The 19,692-nt window shown below is 34.3% G+C and overlaps 1 protein-coding gene across 1 annotated transcript; it reads right to left on the bottom strand.

Annotated features, from left to right (window-relative positions):
* Positions 1-59: 59 nt before the first annotated feature.
* Positions 60-16,629, bottom strand: LOC138333197 (arrestin domain-containing protein 3-like). The gene is made up of 7 exons (XM_069281406.1): positions 16,047-16,629; positions 13,202-13,342; positions 8,850-9,073; positions 4,560-4,742; positions 2,941-3,126; positions 1,886-2,126; positions 60-1,122 (listed from the first exon to the last, which is right to left on the bottom strand). The coding sequence occupies exons 1-7, from the start codon at positions 16,162-16,164 to the stop codon at positions 965-967; spliced, it is 1,251 nt and encodes a 416-aa protein (XP_069137507.1). The 5' UTR covers positions 16,165-16,629; the 3' UTR covers positions 60-964.
* Positions 16,630-19,692: the final 3,063 nt, after the last annotated feature.

The raw sequence follows: 19,692 nt of genomic DNA, 5'->3' as shown, positions 1-19,692 counted from the left end.
CATAATACATATTAGTTAACTATTACATTGCAGTTCCTTTTAATCCATTGTTTTATTAAACTCATATCAAACTTATATATGTGTTTTGGTGCATGCGCAATCAATATTTCATTCCATAAAAGACATAGTGCCATCGCATTTTTTCGGGATGCAATTAATCATTTTTAATATTTTCAACTTGAAGGAAAATCAGACGCTCAAACTTTTCAATGGTGTTAATGGTGTAAAGTAAGTAATTTTTATAATTGAAGAATAATTCGTATTTGTTTGCTCCTATTTTGATAGAGAAAAAAATAGATCTATTTGTCAGCGATGTTGCATCTTCATAGTTACAAACAATATATATCACAGGAAATATTTTGTAAATGGGTATAACAACCATCGGTAAATCCATATCCATTGTCATTAGGTTTCATATAATGTCACAATCATTAGAAAGTTTGTAAACATAAGGCCAGTTAGACATTTGCCCAAAGTACGGAATGATACATATGCATGAGTTTAAATACGTATGGTCTGATCATTTTGATCCTGGAAAAATCTAAAACTATATAACAAAGTCCGATAATGGTTTGTGACGCATAATGAGTAAATATTGTAAACATGTTTACCTCTTATTTGAAAAATGAGCGGTTCTGTCAATGTCTAGCTATGGTTACAATTATATTTTGCATAAAAGTAACATTTTAATCTATTTTGTAAGATGAGCGCTTCTGTCAATAATAGCATCTAGATGGTTTGCATAAAATTTGTCTATTAAAAGTCGCCTACTTTCCCTCTTAGTTAACTTCAAATTGTAAATGACAGGCGAGTACAGAATTACAAATTACAAAAATAGTGTCCATTATGTATGTCATAAAACCATTATTATCATCCTAAAATCTAACACGGTCACCCCACTGAAACTTGTTTTGAAGACTAATCAGTTCCAACTTGAGTATGATTCCATGAGTTGTGGTCACGATCACTGAGGTTTGATAAGGCTCGTGTCGACAGCAGACTGGCTGTCCTTATAGTAGGTGTACATAGGGGTGAAGTTCACGGGACCTGGGATGTCCTCGAATTCATCATTATCCACGAGGTCAACAGTTCCAAGAATACACTCGGCGAAAGTCATGATTGCTGCAAAAATAAGACAACACATGAGATATGTAATGATTATGCCACGTGTATCGTGTGTTTAAATATTATTATTATTATTTCATTTTTAAATCTATTACCATTGAAAATATTAAATGTAAACAAACCTCGATCGGGGTGGATATTTTATTATTCTATCTTACAATCTACTACCGTTGAAATTATAAAATGTTAACAAATCTCGATATAGGTAGTTATTTTATTGTTCTATTTTAAAAACTAATACCGTTGAAAATATTAACTATAAACAAACCACGATTTCGGTAGATATTGGTCTATTTTAAAATTTGTTACTGTCAAAATTATCAAATGTAAATGAACTTCAATTTGGCTGGATATTCCATTGTTCTATTTTAAAATCTACTACCGTTGACAATGTCAAATGTTAACATTCCTCGATTTCGCTGGATGGAAACAGGATTTCATCAATTGAAATTCAAAATATTTGTTCATCAATGTTGTTTGCCCCATCATGAACTGTTTCTAATAGCCTTGTTCAAAAGGTAAATAATCTTTAGTAATGTGATAATGTATAAGGTATGAATTATTCTCTATAAAATCATGGTCTATTTGGCTGGACACAAACAGGAATTCCATCAATTTAAATTTAAAAAAAAATAGACTTGTTTGCGGCGTGGAAATTCTTATCATCATAACCTAGTTCTAATACTATAGTTCTAACGGTAAGTACTCCATGCTAATATGATCATGTTTAATTCTATAAAATCATATGAAGCATACATACGCTCAATGTGTGGAACGTCGTCGCTTTTAAACTTTTCGCCATTTGTGTATATTTCTGAAGGGACTCTCCCATTCTTTTTCAAATAGTTGTCCTCCGCTATCCCTATTGGATCTGGTACAGTAGAATGACCATTCCTGGTTATAGAGGGCGCTCTCCATGTCCCTGTAAGGGGCTTAGACCCTATTATGACTTCTATCTTGACGGGAAGATTAAAGGACGGACCAGCAGGGTTAACTAGCAGCTGGTTAGGATTAAAAACAAAGAAACGTGAATAATACACATAATTCATACACATGATTCTCCTGCTGTTGACTGTATTTATTTTAGTTTAAATAATGTCTTATGGTATCATTTTATTGATGGAATGTATATATGCTATATTCGAAACATACATCATTCAATCAACAATGTGATATCAATGTGCTTTTGTGATGCCTTATCATGGATCATATATTATAAAAATGACTCGGGGCGGGGGGGGGGGAACAAAATGAAGAAAAAAACTTCATTGAAATATCATCAGCTCTTCGAGAATCGAACTCACTCTAAATTACTAATACAGATTTTAAAACACCTCATCAAATGATATGAGATATGCAGTCTTTCCATATTACAGAGAGAAGGTATAGATTGTCACGTGACCGAAACAGACGTCGTTTTCAAATAAGATGACTTTACACTAACAAACACATGACGCAACGATAGATAATACTTTTTTATGGAAAAGCGTGGTGCTACTATACCTTCATTAAATGAATCAAGATAAAGAATATCATACTTCGATTAAAACATTTTTGTTTGTGAAAATAGACATGGGATTAGAGACAATTGCAAGCTATAAACGTATCATCTTCCGTTTCTAACGTTCATTCATGTTGTCAAAAACATAATTACACTTAAAAAATATCAGGTTGTCTAGAATACTTAGCTATACTGAATTGGGTTATAATACATTTGGGTTTTTTACCGGTATGTTTTATATCTTCATTTCCTATTTTATTATCTTCAGTACCGCCGAATTTCTTTTATTTGTTGATTGCTGGCACTGCACCTACCTCTAACACGTAACTAATGTCAATAATGTGGCAGCCAGGTACGAAGGAGGGTGGTACAGAAGGTATTTTGAGACTGTCCCCATACCACGTCACCATTTTGCCTTTCGAGACAAACTCCTTCTGGCTGATGGAGGCGATGATATTTGTATGAGATCGCACTTTCTTTACAGCATAATACTTAACGATCTGAAAAGGACGATATAACATGGGAAATATTATACAATTCAACAATGTGCATTACATAGAGGTTACACAACGAGTGGTTATTGGATATGGAATTTATTTCACACGAGTGAGTTATTTTTTTAAAGTTAAAAAATACACGAGCTTTAGGGAGTGTCTTTTGTAACTTTTAAAAATAACTAACGAGTGTGGAAGAAATTCCATATCCAATAACCATGAATCGTGTGACCTGTTTCTACCACCATTATATCCATTTTAGCCGATAGAATTACGACGAGGATAAGGTCACGTGTGTTTGCCAAGATATGCAAATAAGATGTAGTGATATTTTCATCAGCAAAAACGCACTAAAGTCATATTTTGATAAAAAATTCATTGATATGTCTTCTAATTGGGAACAACTTTATGATGAAACATTTAACGTATTATTACAGTTATTTTTCAAGGTTACTTAAAATATAACACTCTTTGTCGGACTACATGTATAAAAAAACATGCGCACGGCAGAGCCGTGCCTTTTACTTCCCGCCAAATTATCAACAAGCTTATTGTAATCAAGTTTCAGACTATTTTACTGTACCAAGCTCACTAGTATTAGGATTCTTTTCCGTCAAAATGAGTTACACAGATTATTATACTTCAAATAAAACGTCACTTTTTGACACATACAACGACCTCGACGCATACTGTACGCTTTCCAACATCAGTTTTGACGTCAGGCAGCGATCACAACATATATTGTACCGTTACTCAATTATTGATGACGTTGACAAATGGCGACGTTGCACTGAGAAATAAGTAGTTCGGCCAGAATGTGTACAGAGTTTATACCACGTGTGGTATAAACAAATTGTTAATCAGCAGCTGCATAGTTTATCTGATACCCTGAGAGTTGAATAACAGCGCCTATTGTGGTAAAACATGTATGCCATATAAGGCGGTAGGATTTACACTGTTAAAAAGAATATATGTTGATTTATTAAAACATACATGTATTATTTGTGCAAGAAGACAGCTATCAGATTTCCTTAAAGAAACACTTTCTAAAGATGATGTCAATTTCATGTCTGTGTATTACGAAGACTGATACAGCATTTAGTACGTGATCTTTGCGAATCAAGTATTTTAAAATTCCTACACCATTAGTTCCAGAAACATCTTTTGAAATCAATTGTAAATCGAAGCCTGGATTAAGCCAGTTTCGAGTTCATTTCAAGGAATCTCATGAGTATAAACTTCAACTTCATGCTTACATTTTTCTATTTCAGGAGAGTTTGAAAATACAATAAAAATATGTTAATATTTTATTCATTCCTACATCATAAATAATATCTTGCGAAACCAATATCATAAGTCTAAACTTCATCTTCATGCTTATATTTTTCTTCGTCACGATAAATGATAATAGATATGTATATTGGTATTACAATGTTTACCATATTTAAGGACGCCGTCATATCGGCAATCTTCCTGTTACTGTGGTTTACTACTTCTGCCCGGATCGGGATTGTTTCCCCAGGAACAAACCCCACATTGTCCAGGATCAGGGAGGCACAGATTGGACCTGATTTACAGCACAGGCAACACAGAGACATCTCGTTCTCTGCCGTGATACTCTCCTGATGATAAGAAAAAAAGAGATATTAAACCATTAAATACTAACTGTTGTTCTACCAAAAACCCTATATCCTAGAAATTAGTGATATTTAAATTCACATCTTTATGTCGTACTAGTTTAACTCCATGATATCTCGTTTTCTGCAGTGTTGCTCTCCTTGTGAGAAATAGCGAGAAAAAAAATACTATAAGATATCAACTGTTCTCTGCCAAGAAATCTTACTACCGCTAAGTCTGAGATATTTAAAAAAAAATAACTTGAAATTCTTTATGTCGAACGAATTTCACTCGATGACATCTCGTTATCCGCCGTGATATTCTTCTGGCGAGAAAAGCAGAGATATTTAAATATAAACTTATACTTGTTTTACTGCCATGGAACCCTAGTATCGATAAATATTAAAATTCAATTTAACCTCTTTATGTCGAACTAGTTCAACTCTATCACTATCTAATTAAAATTGTTTTATTGAGCATCACCAAACTAACCAGTGTATTATAGGACGTTAACTTAATCAAATAAAGTTTTTATCTCTGATGTGATTGTCAACAGTGATAGTTGATAATATCATATTCATTGTTATATATTTAGATATAGAAATAATATACTCTCCTAAAAGGGACAACCGACATTTAGATATAGAAACAATATATTCTCATAATAGGGACAATATTCCTTTAGATTTTAAATAATTTTCTCTCGTTTTGTCTTTAAATAGGGACAATAGATGCAATTAAATATAACATTTACTGTTTCTAGGACAAAAAACATGATCCAATCAATTAGAATGATCAAATAAACTGTTCAACAGGCGTAAAAATACATGTTGCTAAAATCAATTAGGTTTTTGTCCCGATGTTTTCTAAACAGAAAAAATAAATAAAAATGGCACATTAACATATTTGCTACAATGCTCTCAGAATTATATAAGAATAAGATGACACGTTAATCTTGGTTTGGTGCACGATAGGACAGGGAAAGTTAATTATTCAGGTGTTACATATCGGTAGTTTGATTACATCTCATTTATCTGCTTTTCAATTTATTTTGAGTCGTCACAGCTGCCGATTTTGATACTTTAACCTGCATGCATAATCATCATGTCAGTATTACCGACTGTGGAGTAAATAGTTTCATTAAATAATGAAATGTGTCATCGACATGTCGGAATTTTTACTGAATACGAGACCATAGAACGCTGATATTGCATGACTGCTTTAGATGATTTTATTGATTATTGAAAAACATATAACAAAAATTAAAGGTGTCAACCTATCTGTCTTTGTTAATGTGCTAATGAAATCGATCCAAACAAAACTATCGCTGACAATTTGGTTTTCGATCGACGTGGGAATACCTGGTTATTTCACTGAAAAAAAAAGTATTATAAAAAATAAATATCTTCTGTTGCTAACAACCGTGATCGTCAATGTTTACAGTGTTCTGTGATACTATGAGGTCGGCGTCTATTTGAGTTTTAAGTTGCTGATTCTCAAGACTTCATCAAACCGTTTTATTACCTAGTTCTTTATCATACAACTGTCCGATTAAACAGTAAGCCATTCCGTAAAACACACGACTTATACTTTATTATACTAGTAGATGTATAATAAACATGCCAAGACTTGTAGCATACCAATTCAATGCTCTCCTGTTCACCATTGTTTTCTCTCTCTCCCTCTCTCTCTCTCTCACACACATTAGCTGCCCTGCAGGTAGGGCGTTGGAATTGTACCTGCTGCCTCTATTGCATGATTCTAAAAGGCGACTAAATTTAGGCTCTTATCTTTTCTCTTCTTCCTAACTGACTTTATCTTTACTAATGCCCTTGGCACCGCCTCACTTTTGGCCTTGAGTTGAGCGATCGCCCCTGTGAGGAAGGCTCTTGGTTCTGCCCCTGGCCGAAAAACACCAAAGTCTATAAAAATGGTAGTTTCTGCTCCTGCTTAGCCCTCAACATACAGGGAGTGGGACGACTGGCTGGCCCGTTGTCAGTATAATGTGACCGGGTGGGGTGGTTGCTCGTTGTCTTCGGCGACATGCTTCAGTGATATAGCACTATAAAAGGGCAATAGTTCCACTATACAAGAAGACACAACACGAACACACCGCAGTCTCCCAAAACACACACACCTCGCATTTCACAAACGCTACACACTGCATACATGGGAGGCCGTCCTTACATGACTGGCTGTTTATAGGACGCTTAAATAATCAAAAAAAAAAAAAAAAAAAAAAAAAAAAAAAAAAAAAATCTCACATTAGATGCAAGGATGGGTGTTACTGAAACTTTTAGGGGGGACATTATTTTGGCGCCAAACAGGTGTATTTACTTATAATGTCTGGCACATCATGGCCATGTCCATTATGTACTGAAAGAGTGCTTTATTCTCTTATTTCACTTACATCATATCTCTACGAATATACATGTATCCACACGCAAATACATCATAAAGTGTACATCCTAAACATGTGACTATGACCATACTATAAAATTATTAATGAGCACCGCGTATTTTTTTAATTTGATAATTGGCAATTCGTAACAGACTAAAATTGATTTTTGCAGCAAATCTTCCCTTTCAATTTTTTCTAGGTCCGTCCCCTTACCAGTCCCCCCATTCTGCCGAAACACATTGTTCTCTTCCTTCTCGTAGGTACTTTTAAGAAACGTTTCCACCATAAAGATCATGTCTTAGTCGTCTTACGATAAACAAATTTCATGGATTTACTAAAAAAATTCATATTCTGAAGACAATGCTTTGATACACAAAGTTTAGATTCCCTTAGTATCATCTGTCACCAAGAACATTTTAATAATAATTACAAGTCTCGGTTGTCAGGAAGTTAATTACCAATATGATTTTCAATTAGATATCTTTAACAACACTATGGCAATGTACACAATAAGATTGATTCGTGTGTACAGATAAAACCAATATACGGTAGTTAATTGATGAGAAAATGGCGTGGCGATTCAGAACCCCGGTCCAATTATATAAATTGTGGATAAGTGTTGGTAACGAGGAGCTAGTTTGAGGAATTCGAACAATATCAAGCTTCCATCAATTGATTTTTGACTTTATTACTTCATCTGTATACTTAAATATATAATCTGGCTAATGGTCGCCTAACGATGTATACCATTATCAGTTTCTCACGTAGAAACAGAGCTGGTAATTCTAGTGACATATACCGTATGGCAGAATATAATTGATCAATCGGAAGCAATAACTTTGATCACAATAAAAGAATCAATATTGATCATCTGAGTGGAACATTATTCGCGTTTGCGGGAGACTCTTGTCCTTGACATATTTTAATATAGTTTCTTAGAGTATACGACTTACACAGAGTTCCTCAGAAATTATCGAAGTTCATCTCCAAAATGTGGGTTTAATTACGCTTTCTCGTACATGATTCATTTTTACTATTTTATGTCTTTATTTTTGAAAAAAATCAAAATGCAAATGGTATTTTCCGAATACCGTTAGTATAAACCTTTCAAAATAAATATTGCGCTCATGTTTTAAAATCGAACTATCTACAGTATCATAGTTTGTTTTTAACTTCAATATTGCAAGCAATAACAGACAAAAGTTATACGACTACAAATTGGCGTCCATGGGTGAAACCATCGTTACTATGCGAGTGTTATAAGCTCATAGCATTTTAGATATCATTCAGTTAATTCTAAAGCCTATATAGTTGCTTTTATAAAATGACCCTTAAAAGATGTTATCACCATTGCAAATCTTGACAAGCAAAATATCCAAGAGTTTCAAACAATTTAAACTACCCTTTTCTCGTATAATTACAATTTAAGCAAAGACATCCATTTGTAACATTATTCTTGGACTATGACGTCACTTCATTGTTGTTTTTTTTTTCAAAATGAATTACAGTTGATTTCCTGTCCGACACATGCAATGGCAAACGTTTCAGTCATACCACATCAGTGTTTTATGCTAAAAGTGATCTAAGTTAATGGATTACGTGAGAAATACAGTCCAAACTACTTCCTAGTACACATTTGGTACAATCATCTCACACTAAGAGAAAATGACATTTCTACCTTGACAAGTTGTTAAGTAAACAATAAACTTACCCGTGCGCGAGAATCGTCATTTAAATCGAATGGGTTGATCACGGTGAAACCATTAACGGTGGAAATGCCAACACCAAATAGTTTTTCAATGGTAGCCACTGTTTCATATCTAATTCGACCCCACGTGCCTTCATGGGATGTTGGACACGTCGAAGGCACCTGGAACTCGAAGGGAAATGTGTGCTTCCCCATGGCGATTGTCTCACAATTGTCACCACTGGACGCTGAAAATATCAATTTTTTAGATTACAGGCTATGTTATCTGTACATTGATAACCATTGTACAGCTGAACTCTGAATAGAAGTACAAGCAAATTGTTCGAAAAATGCGTTTCATTACACCATACCCTTCCTCGATATTAAGTTAAGTTAAGTTGCCAGGTTGAAGCGATATTCTTATTTTATTTTATTTCTGCGGAGTATTTCAGCTTTCTCAACAACCGAAACCTGACAGTCTTTAAATTATCGAAAACATAAACTAGATTCCAGACTTGGTTTAAGCTATATTATCAGCCAGAGTCATTCAAGGGCGTGTCAGGTTTATAGGGAGGAGAACACCCAAAGTGCCAAAAGAGAAAATCGCAGATCTACTGCCCTCATTGCAATTGTTCAATGAGAGTGTCGAATACTTCTAGTTGAAAGGGTGGAGAAAACACAAAGTACCAAAAGAGAAAATCGCAGATCTACTGACATCATTGCAATTGTTCAATGTGAGTTTCGAATACTTCTGGTTGAAAGGGTGGAGAAAACACATAGTACCAAAAGAGAAAATCGCAGATCTACTGACATCATTGCAATTCTCCCATGTGGGTTTCGAATACTTCAGATCGAGCAGCGGGATAATGGTAATTTTTTGGAAAACACAATGCCTATTTTTACATTAAAATTGATGACCAAATACCAAAAGAGCAAATATCAGAGCCAATGTCATCATTGCAATTGTCCCATGTGGGTTTCGAATACTTCAGATCGAGCAGCGGTAATTTGTTGGAAAACACAATGCCAGTTTCAACATTGAAAGTGATACTTGATCCTATTGAAAAACAAATAATTAATTTCTACATATATTCCATAGAACTTATTCAAACGCAACAGAAGTTGGGTAACGGTTTCTCCCCATGTTCATTAATAATATGTGACAGGGTGTGTTCTGTATGGTAAACACACCCGATAACATTTTATTGATTCTATCGTGGAAGAAGGATCTAAATTCCATTGCAGACTCATTTCCATACCGACTCATTCACGTAATTAATATTTCAGATTTTTGTAACGATTATATTATCTGTGACACATATTTAAAACAAATAATATTTTTTTTAATATTTTAGCGCGCGAGGGATCTTAGTGTCAGAGGAAACCGGAGTGCCCGGAGAAAACACGTGATCGGGCAGGTGACCCCAAACCTTTTCGCGCACGTGCCGGGAATCGAACCCCGGCCTGCTAGGTGAAAGGCGAGTTGTTTAACCACTACACCACCCGACCACCCTAAATGAAATTTAAAACATATGGAGTATTCTAGAACACATTTTACCATGAAGTACGTATTATAAGCTGTATCAATGCTGATGTCATTTGGCCATAAATGACCCTGGGTGTCCATTGACCATGAAATGAAAACGAAGACACAAACGGTATAGGTTTATATCGCAGGAAAGAAAAATAGAACACGGCATTAAAAGTATCAGTATAGCAATCTATTAAAAAAGTAGAGCAATTTTTATAGGATAGTGGTGGAGACATATTTATAAAATATTGTATATTTTTTCTGAATACTTGCATTGCAATAATTTATTTATGTATTGAAGTGGAATAAAATAAGTTTATACCAAGATAGAATTGTGGGTAATTCCAGTTATTTGATAGCCAATTCGAATACTAGTTTATCTTTACGAATATGTCACAACCAATTATTCAAATCGAAAATCGATGAGTAGGTCAGTGACATAAACAAAAAATATCTCTTGAACTGAATATGGTTAACAAACAATCAAATATTTAACACATTAAAATAAGCAGAACTAGTTATACAATATTGGCTTTATTTCTATTTACTATGGTCTATATTCTTGGTTTTTTAGTTCACAAATTTAATATCACAATGTACATATGTGTATACTCAAGGGGTTTTACAAATAAATCGAAAAACAACTTATCAGAAAATCGTATACTCTTTTTTGAAGCCATGAAAGTTCAGCACAAAATCGACGTTTGAAAAATTCTTTTATTGATAAATCATCGTATTCGCATTTGTTTCTTCTGCATAAAACGACAGACAGCGGAAGTAGTTTGTGCAAGTTTATTCTAGCGATAATTTTAGTGTATGACAAGCGCTAAAACAAGATTTCTACTAAAAAAAGATTACCGCTAAAACAAGATTACCGCTACACCAAGATTTCTGTTTAAATACGACTACCTCAAAAACAAGAAAACCGCAAAAAAAGATATACCGCTAAAACAGATTACCTCTAAAACAATATTTCTGCTAAAACAAGATTTCCTCTAAAACAAGATTGCCGCTAAAATAAGATTACAGCTAAAACAATATTACCTCTAAAACAAGATTACCTCTAAGACAGATTGCCGCTAAAACGATTACCTCTAAAACAAGATTACCTCAAAAAACAAAACAAGATTTCTGCCAAAACAAGAATCCCTCTAAAACAAGATTGGCGCTAAAACAAGATTTCTGCTAAAACAAGATTACCTCTAAAACAAGATTACCTCTAAAACAAGATTACCGCTTAAAGAAAATTACCTCTAAAACAAGATAACGCTACAACAAGATTACCGCTAAAACAAGATTACTGCTAAAACAAAATTTCCTCTAAAACAAGATTTCTGCTAAAACAAGATTATCTTTAAAAAGATTACCACTAAAACAAGATTACCGATAAAACATGATTACCGATATAACAAGATTACCGATTAAACAATATTACCACCAAGAACAAGAATAAAAATCACTAAAACAAGGACATAGTCATTCAGATCCCCCGCCAATGGAGATATCAAAGCTGAAGTAAGTTTGATTGTGGAGACTTATGTGTATGAAAAAACCCAGGAAAAAGGAAGTTGAGCTAAAGAAAGATGGAATATAATTCAAGTAGAGCGGGGCTGCAATTGTTGAATCAGGTATACAGCCTTGACATTTATATTAGACTATATACACAAAGATGGGTGGAGTTTTGCAAAGTAACATTTACCATTTACCATGATATTTTCAGCAATGTTTCCATGGTAACGGAAAAAGTGCAAAAAATGAAAACCTAAAAATAGCAAACGGTACTACTAGACCATAAAAAGAATGTGTCTATGAAGTTTCGTGGAAATATCTCTGCTGGTTTTAGAGTTATGCTCCGGAAATGAACCTGCTACAAAAACATGATATTTTCAGCAATGTTTCTATGGTTACAGAAAAAAGCACAAAAAGTGAAAACCTAAAAATAGCAAAAGGCACTACTAGACCATAAGAACAATGTGTCTATGAAGTTTCATGGAAATATCTCTGCTGGTTTTAGAGTTGTGCTTCGGTAACGATTCTTACACAAAAATCTGCCATTTCCACCAATGTTTCCATGGTTACAGAAAAAAGTACAAAAGGTGATAACCTTAAAATAGCAAAAGGCACTACTAGACCATAAGACTAATGTGCCTATGGAGTTCCGTTCATATATCTCAACCATTTTTCCAGTTATGCTGCGGAAACGAACCTGGTACAAAAATATGATATTTTCAGCAATGTTTCCATGGTTACGGAAAAAGTGCAAAAAATGAAAACCTAAAAATAGCAAAAGGCACTACTAGACCATAAGAACAATGTGTCTATGAAGTTTCATGGAAATATCTCTGCTAGTTTTAGAGTTGTGCTCCGGAAACGATTCTTACACAAAAATCTGCCATTTTCAGCAATGTTTCCATGGTTACAGAAAAAAGTACAAAACATAAGTGAAAACCTTAAAATAGCAAAAGGCACTACTAGACCATAAGACCAATGTGTCTATGAAGTTTCGTGGAAATATCTCTTCTGGTTTTAGAGTTATGCTCCGGAAACGAACCTGGTACAAAAATATGATATTTTCAGCAATAATTCCATGGTTACGGAAAAAATGCAAAAAATGAAAACCTAAAAATAGCAAAAGGCACTACTAGACCATAAGACCAATGTGTGTATGAAGTTTCGTGGAAATATCTCCACTGGTTTTAGAGTTATGCTCCGGAAACCATTCGTACGGACGGACAAACGGACGGACGGAACCAATTTGTATATCCCCCGGCAACTTCGTTGGGCGGGGGATAATAACATCAGCATTTTAAAAAACATTCTCGTTTAATAAATAAATGCTACTTACCAAACAGTATCACTGTATGATCAAAGTAGAGCTCCTCGCCAGTGTAGTGTTTGGTCACGGTCCGTTTGCTCTTTCCTTGACCACTTGAATGGTTCTCCGTCCAGTGCACCAAGGCGTAACCTCGAAAACGCAACCGGAGTTCTGTATAAAAATGACACATACTCAAAAATACTTACAGTGACATCAATCACCCACGGTATAACTTAAACGATGATATACTTTGAACTATGTTACAACATACAACAAAGTATTAATGTATTTCATATAGTTACCTCATTTTTAAGGCGAATTAGAAAATTAATAATTCAGTAAATGGTAGTTTAAAATGTCAGAGTTTTTCAATACGTTTTAGCACTTTATCAATTCGTCGGTTGAGCTTCGATTTCTTTCCTTCGGCTAATGATTTTTTTTTGTTTTGTAGAAATATCCAGATGATCATGAACTGTCATTGATGTGTATGGTATAATTATTTTCAATAAGGTGAAAACTATGTCATCATTCACTTGCAAATTCTGAAGAAAAAATACTTCATGCTTATGTGTATAATCTGCAACAACAGAGGGATTTCTGGTTACTTAGTGTGTTGATTAGATTCACGTCCTAATAACAGCGAGAGTTATTAATTGAAAGCCTCCTATATATGTAGTGTGTTTGTTTCGGGAGGCTGCAGTATGTTCATGTTGGGACACTTTGTAATAGTCAAACTCGTGCCCTCGCCTGGTTACTGTTTACTGACAATGATCTAACCAGTAAAAACGTGAGCCCTATGTTACGATTGGTAAGAATATAAAGGGATATCGTCAGATGTCAGTGCAAATATTGATTTAGACTTCACTACAAGGTTGAATCATTACACCATAACTAAAACCACATTAACTCGTGAATAAATAATTCTAGTTTTCGGAAATCAATAACAACATCCGTAAGATCTCCATGTTACAAAAATTCAATCATAGTTTATTGGGCAGTATTTAATTATTTGCACAGATACACACACACACACACACACACACACACACACACACATATATATATATATATATATATTCCAAACTGATTAAAGTCAAATACACATCGACATTGTGTGTTTCAAACGAATATATATTTACAAAACACTACTAAAATCATATTGTCTTCTAAACGGTTACACTTCGAAGCTTCGACTTGAACATGTAGTATAGCAATGGGACCGCAGATGTAGTTTTAATCAGATTACTTATATTCCACCAAGAAAACCGAAGTATTCTTATGAAATATTCTCGTTGAAAATTCCAAGAACTATTGAATTCAAAACGTTTTTCTATTTCCTTGGTCAATACTGATAATATTTAGATGTTTTAATTAATGAAAATAATTATTGTGTTGAACAAGCTTCAAATGCTTTATTTTAATGCCTTAATATATAAACGCCTTAGTTTGTTCCATTAATCATTCAAATATAGCGTTTCTCATTCCATTATTTTGAAGCTTTATTGTGATTGAACAAGCGGGTCCATCTTAATGCAAATTAGTATGTGATGAAAGCTGCAATGTGTTTCGCTTGGATTGACATGCCTTTTGGATTAATATTGTTAAAAAGGTTTTCGAAAATAAACTGTCTATGTAACGCAAGACTGGTGGTAAATGTCAAGCAAAACTAATATTTGCTATGTGTATAAACAAATATGTCACCTATATAATTGATATGGTCAGCATTGTCAATCAATAACATTAGATAGATAGTAAACGAGGATTGTTGTCGATGAAATGACGGAATACAAGCAATAGCATACCCGGTGACCCTACAATTCTGTATACGACCATGACAGAAAAGTCATTAAAACGTTTTTTATAAGAGACACTACGCCACCATAACAAAATTTGGGTCTCTTAAATTAAGACCATGACAGCATTTCGCCTGTGATCACCCTTTCAAAGTAAAAATATTGACATAGTATTATCAAAATTATATAAAAAAGAAAAGGCAACGGCAAATAAAGCATAAAACTGTGTAGAGGTTCTTTAATGAAACATCAAAGGAAAACTGAGTACTCGGGAATATTAAACGTGTTTTTGCTTCTAGGAAAAAATTAGGCAATCGGATTATAAATAAACGGACAAGATCACTAATTTACAGTTGTCTTCATCGCACTCATAGCCAATCTGTTCGTTAATAGTTAACAATTATGGTACGTATAGTCCTGAATTACCGCATTTTTCGTAGATTGAAAATTAATGTTATTATCAATTAATAAAATCACTTATAGCATAATTAATTGTATAATGTTGTATAATTATAGAGACAGAAAAAAATCAGATGAATTAAATCTAAAAAGATAGTTAATTAAAACAAAAGTTTCAAAATGACTTTTTTTATTTCATTAGCGTTTTATCTTAGAACAACATTTAATTGAAAGCAGAAAAAGTAAACACAACTTTCTTTTTAAGGCGGCATCAGATTGAAAATTTCGTCAGCGAAGAAATCATACAATTTGACTAGGTCGTATGTGAAAATCACTTCAACTCAGTTTGAAATCGACTTGCAGTTATATGATAACAGTGTATAGCATTGTATTTTTCCATTGTATGTTTGTATATAATAATAATATATTATCAAGTGTTTGCACCTTCAAAGAAGAGATGACCATCTGCCACAATTGCGGACTATCGATGAACAATAAAGAATGCAAGGTATTGTTGTGATGTTTATTTGTGTTCTATAAACGTTGGTATTCTAAAAATCAAATCAAAATGCAAAATAAAAAGATAAATTAGTCAAGATTAAAATATTTGGACTTAAAACTGACGTGACATATTGTTATAAGATCGACACACTGACTCATTGAGATCGTTTATTATGACTAACCTTTCATTTTGTATTTCGTTGCCAAGTCTACTACGACGGCGCCCTCCAGTTCCTTCCCGGCAAAGCATACTCCGTTTGTATTCGTGAACGTTATACAAAAACTCTTTAATTTGCCCATTCTGTATTACATATCGTTTTCATCTTAACTTTTAGTACAAAAGTGGATATAGTTAAAAGTTTAATATCCTTAATATGCGTCCATCATTTACTATAAGGTCGTCACATCATGATGATTTTTCACTGAGAGACCATAACAATTGCACTACTGCCCATGTGCAGGGCGAAATTTCGCTTATATTTTGAAGTTGTTCCAAATCAATGTCCCTCGCGAAAAGTTTTATATTTTCTCTAATGCAGTTATATCACAAAGAGTTGCATTCGGCTATATGCGATTGATAATAGTTGCATTCTTCAGAAATTCAAAAAAACGATACAAAGTAACAGGTTCAATCTTCATCCATGTGTGTTATTTATACACTGTTACTTTACAGATGAACTGATTATGACTCGACAAACTGAATCGTTCTGCGTTCTGTCACACATCGTTCTGGTGACACGGCACTATATCTAACCAAACAGGAGACAGAAACCACAGCATTACACTAGTACAGATCGATACAGGGGAGTGTTTATATGCCTCTAGCTCATTAAGTCAGCATTCATTAGTATTGTTACTGAGGGAATTAATGGAAATATTTCATAAGGTAATTCATTAAATAGCTTGTGTGGTCTGCCATATCATACGCATCCTATGATACAATCATTCGATTGCAATGCTACATTCATGCCATTGGTTTTCATAATAAAAAAAAATATGCATACTAATTTTGCATTTGGACCATGTAAAGATCTTAAATATTTAAACACTTTTATCGATTTCATATGTTGTATCATCAATTACATTGTGTAGTCATTTGATTGACGTATAGTATTGACAAATCTACGTTGTTAGCGAAGTGTGCACTTTTATAACTGGTACACGTGTATTTCATTCAAATATGACAGATGGCTTTACCACATTCAATAACGATTTTGGGGTCAAATGAACAAATGTTATATAATGGTTATTGGGGTTTATACAATACTTTAGTTCTTTTCATTGTTACCTTGAACAGTGAGACTTTATAGCATAGACCATCTAACACACCACGTGTACACATCCCCGTGTAAGTTTTGAATGGAAAGGCAACAATAACAGGAAAGACAAAAGAATAAGGTCCATCAGATTCAAAATCGTGTGGAATAATCGTAGAAAACTACTAAAGACGTATTAGAATCATCAAGAATTTAACATATGGAGAGATTATTGAGGATTGACAATCTCCATAGAATTAATGCATAGTAACTCTGTTAGCATACCACCGGTACATTCGTTGGCAATTGTCCTCGTATGTAGGTCATTGAACCTGTGAGAAGGAACGCAACACAATTTAACTTGACATTTCGTGATGGAAATGACGTCCCCTGTAGCGGTCAGTGAGACTCTAAACACCAGGTGTCTTGGTATCCATCCAGTTACAATTTTCCAGACGTAATACCATTCATTTGGCATTGATTGAAGTCTTTGGTGTTAAATTTGGTGTGTTGGTCAACATACTTGGAATGTATTTGATCTCCAATTTCTTAATTTGAACCAGAAATCCAAACCACTAACCATACATCAGATTTACGATCAGGTGTTCAGGCCAACGTTCCTGAAAATGTCATTACAGTGTATATGTAATTCATAAAATCCACCGGTATAGTCATGAGTTGCGTCTTTGAGTTTCAACAATAACAATTAATTTAATGCACGCTTTTTTTCCAGCTTTTGCCATAAATGGCGTTCATTAAAGGCAACAAAAATTTAGATCTCATCTTTTATTTTCTCTTCCTTGACAATTTGTGCCTCAATTTTTATCTTGAGCGTCCCTGTAAGACAATACAAAATACTTTTTATCCCTAGCTACAGCTACCAACATTTCGAAGAAATCTAGCGGAAGCAGTCGTATCATCAGTTTGTCATCCTGCAATCGTAAAAGGCGACTAAATTTGAGATCTTATCTTTAACCTTCTTACAGTCTCATTAGCATCGACTCATCTTTGGCTAAGACATTATGATTTTGAGGAAGGCTCTGGCTACTGTCCTCTGACCCCTTGGGCACGCAAATTATTCATTAAATAATATAATATATAGATATATACATGTTATCCCAATACTGACCATAGTCTATAAAAGTGGTAGTTTCTGCTCCTGCTTAGCGTTCAGCATAAAGTGAGTGGGGCAACAGGTTTGTCCTTCGTAATTATAATGTACCGAGTGGGGCGTGCTGTCCGGTGTCTCTGACAGTATACTTCAGTGAGATAACACTATAAAATTGGGAGGCCTCCCTTAAATGACTCTGGCTGGTAAAAGGATGTGAGTAAAATAACTAACCAACCAACCGTCCTTAATTAAATGACTTTGGATGTTGATAAAACGTTAGGTCCATTGAACTAACTTCTCGTCACGTCATTATTTAAATCGTTGTATTAATAGTTTTCTGTCCAGCGGAGTCAATTCAGGTTATATTACACTGCAAATATATTACATGGGCGAAAGCATTTGATATCATTACATGCATGTATGCAATTTGATTGAAATACAAATCCTTATAACCACTCCGTTCAATAGAGGATCTGACAAGATCATGCTTGGATGACCTTTGTATGTTCTACACCTTGCTACATCAATTGACAACGCCATTTCGTCCCAATATACATATACAATTAGCTTTGTTGTGCTGTTGACTTAGTACATAATAATTATTATGACATCTTTTATACCATTTCGTCCCCTTAAAGTCACATTCAAGATTTTGGCAGCGGTAATTTGATTGGCCATTTTAAAAGGTCACCTGGACAAGACTCCTTATGGGATGTTGTCAGATCCTCTTATCCAACGCAGTGATAATAAGGAGATCTACATTTTAATCAGATTGGCATGTATGGTTCCATATGAATTTACCGATAGTCTTATAAAAGAAGCAACAACATTATAACAATAATGGCTTTAATGAATACCACTTCCAGAGTACATCTATTAATTGTACCAGACCTGTATCTATCAATTGCAAATTAAGAATACAACAAAAATGAGTGTTGCAAATATCATGAGATATATAGTTCTAACCGGGAAGGTGAACATAGAACCATTTTTTTTAAAAGTGTTTTAGGCAAGAAGCAGGCACAACACACCATGGTTATACTACCGGAGGGTGGGAGTGGGCAAAAAATAATCAGCCTTTAGCATTGATGTTGGAGCATATGTGAATTGAAAACGAGGCGCGGTAAAACAATGCGGAAGTACATCATAGACTGGTTCCCGCCTCAGTTACCTCCCTTGCGTACGCTTCACTGAGGACCGGTAGCGAGTAGCCATCTTGAGTGGGAATTCCAACTCCAGAGTAGTGCGCATCATTTCCGCGCATGATATGTCATCAGGGAGACGGCTACTTCCGTTAAGAGAAAATAACGTCATTAACGTCATTCCTATAAACACTCTAAACTCTGTTAGCACGAAATGATTTCAAAACTTAAGATCTTATTTACTTTTGTTTATATATCGTTCAAATAAATTATTTATTATTTACGTTAAGATCCGTCGCTTCGTGCGTAAAGGGGTTTC

This window comes from Argopecten irradians, chromosome 10 (genome assembly GCF_041381155.1).
Source record: "Argopecten irradians isolate NY chromosome 10, Ai_NY, whole genome shotgun sequence".
In the NCBI taxonomy this organism is placed as follows: Eukaryota; Metazoa; Mollusca; class Bivalvia; order Pectinida; family Pectinidae; genus Argopecten; species Argopecten irradians.
This window is presented reverse-complemented; position numbering and strand designations above follow the sequence as displayed.